Source organism: Austrofundulus limnaeus, unplaced genomic scaffold, assembly GCF_001266775.1.
Source record: "Austrofundulus limnaeus strain Quisiro unplaced genomic scaffold, Austrofundulus_limnaeus-1.0 Scaffold15, whole genome shotgun sequence".
NCBI classification, from domain to species: Eukaryota; Metazoa; Chordata; class Actinopteri; order Cyprinodontiformes; family Rivulidae; genus Austrofundulus; species Austrofundulus limnaeus.
Window position 1 is genome coordinate 3,852,067 of NW_013952417.1, and position 1,276 is coordinate 3,853,342.

Below are 1,276 nucleotides of genomic sequence, written 5' to 3' on the forward strand. Positions count from 1 at the left end.
AAAAAAAAAAAAAAAAAAAAAAAAAACACAAACAAAGTAGATTATTTAATTTCTCATGTCTTCCTTCAAGTCTCTGGAAGAAAAACTGAACAAGAAGAGATTGGGGGTGGACAGACCAAATGATGTTCAAATCAAACAAAAGGAAAAACGGCAAAACCAAAGTTTTTTGTGACCTGGTTTTAATGAAAGAACTGGCTACGACATGTATAGCTAATGTCTTTTCTGATGAAATTGTAGCTGAAACGTTTAAATTAGGAGAACCAAGTATTGGACAGCTGTCAGAGACTTTGTGTAAGCTTGGTTTTTGGTAGTGGTTTGTTTTACATTTGTCTGTGCTGAAAAAAGACACAAATGCCAATTTTTAGCAGATTTGTTTTATTTCAAATTGGAAGCTTCTTCTGTCGGAATCCAATCTTTAGCATTTTATATCTATGKGTTATATATGTGTTATCACCACCAGCTGCCACTGAAAAACACAATTTCCTGCATCTGAATTTATTTTAAATGTGCCCCCAGGACACCCCCTCATAGCCAGATAAAAAGCATGGAGACATACCTGCAAAAGAAACATGCACATAAAACTGAAACCGATACATTCACAGTGGCTTTTGCCTCCAACGCATGCTGACAGTTTGCTGACACCCACAGTAAATGACTGGAAATCAGTATGCAAACTGCTGCATTAAGTAAAAGAGTGTCTGTGAGTGACTGACCTATGCAGGTGRGCCCATCAATGTGCAGCTGGAAGCCCGGCCGGCAGGAGCACTGGTAAGAGCCGACAGTGTTGACGCAAATGTGCTCACAGGACCCATTTAGGACCGAACACTCGTCCACATCTGGTGGGAGATCAGAGACATTTGGGACATGAATGAGCTCACTTAGACTATATATTATACACAGTATATAATTATGCAATAATTAAATCTGTAAACATAAACTTCATCTAATTTTTATTGTTTACAAACAACTTCTAATGAATTATCTTAAGAAAACAGAACTAAGTTGTCACTAAAGAAAAATTAGGCACAAATACAAAAAATAAAAAGACTGAATGGAGTCTTGTCATCATTGGTACGCTGAGCCTGTAACATTTAAATTACGGAAAAAAAACACATTGAGCTGCTTTACATTTTGATTTTTATAAAACACCTGGWGTTGAGAGGAGTTTGATCACTGAGCTTTTGGTCTACAGAAAATACTTTTTAATTTCAGGCAATAATCTATAATTTTTACTTTTTAACAGAGGTCTATAAAATATTTGGGGAAAAAAATTAAG

The 1,276-nt window shown here is 35.7% G+C and overlaps 1 protein-coding gene across 1 annotated transcript in view; it reads right to left on the bottom strand.

Moving 5' to 3' along the window:
* Positions 1-1,276, bottom strand: part of si:ch211-221n20.8 (multiple epidermal growth factor-like domains protein 6) — a gene marked incomplete at its 5' end in the record, with an annotated part of 23,585 nt that overhangs the window by 8,726 nt on the left and 13,583 nt on the right. The window contains 1 exon segment of the mRNA XM_014002942.1: positions 714-836. Coding sequence (XP_013858396.1) covers positions 714-836 — 123 coding nt within the window.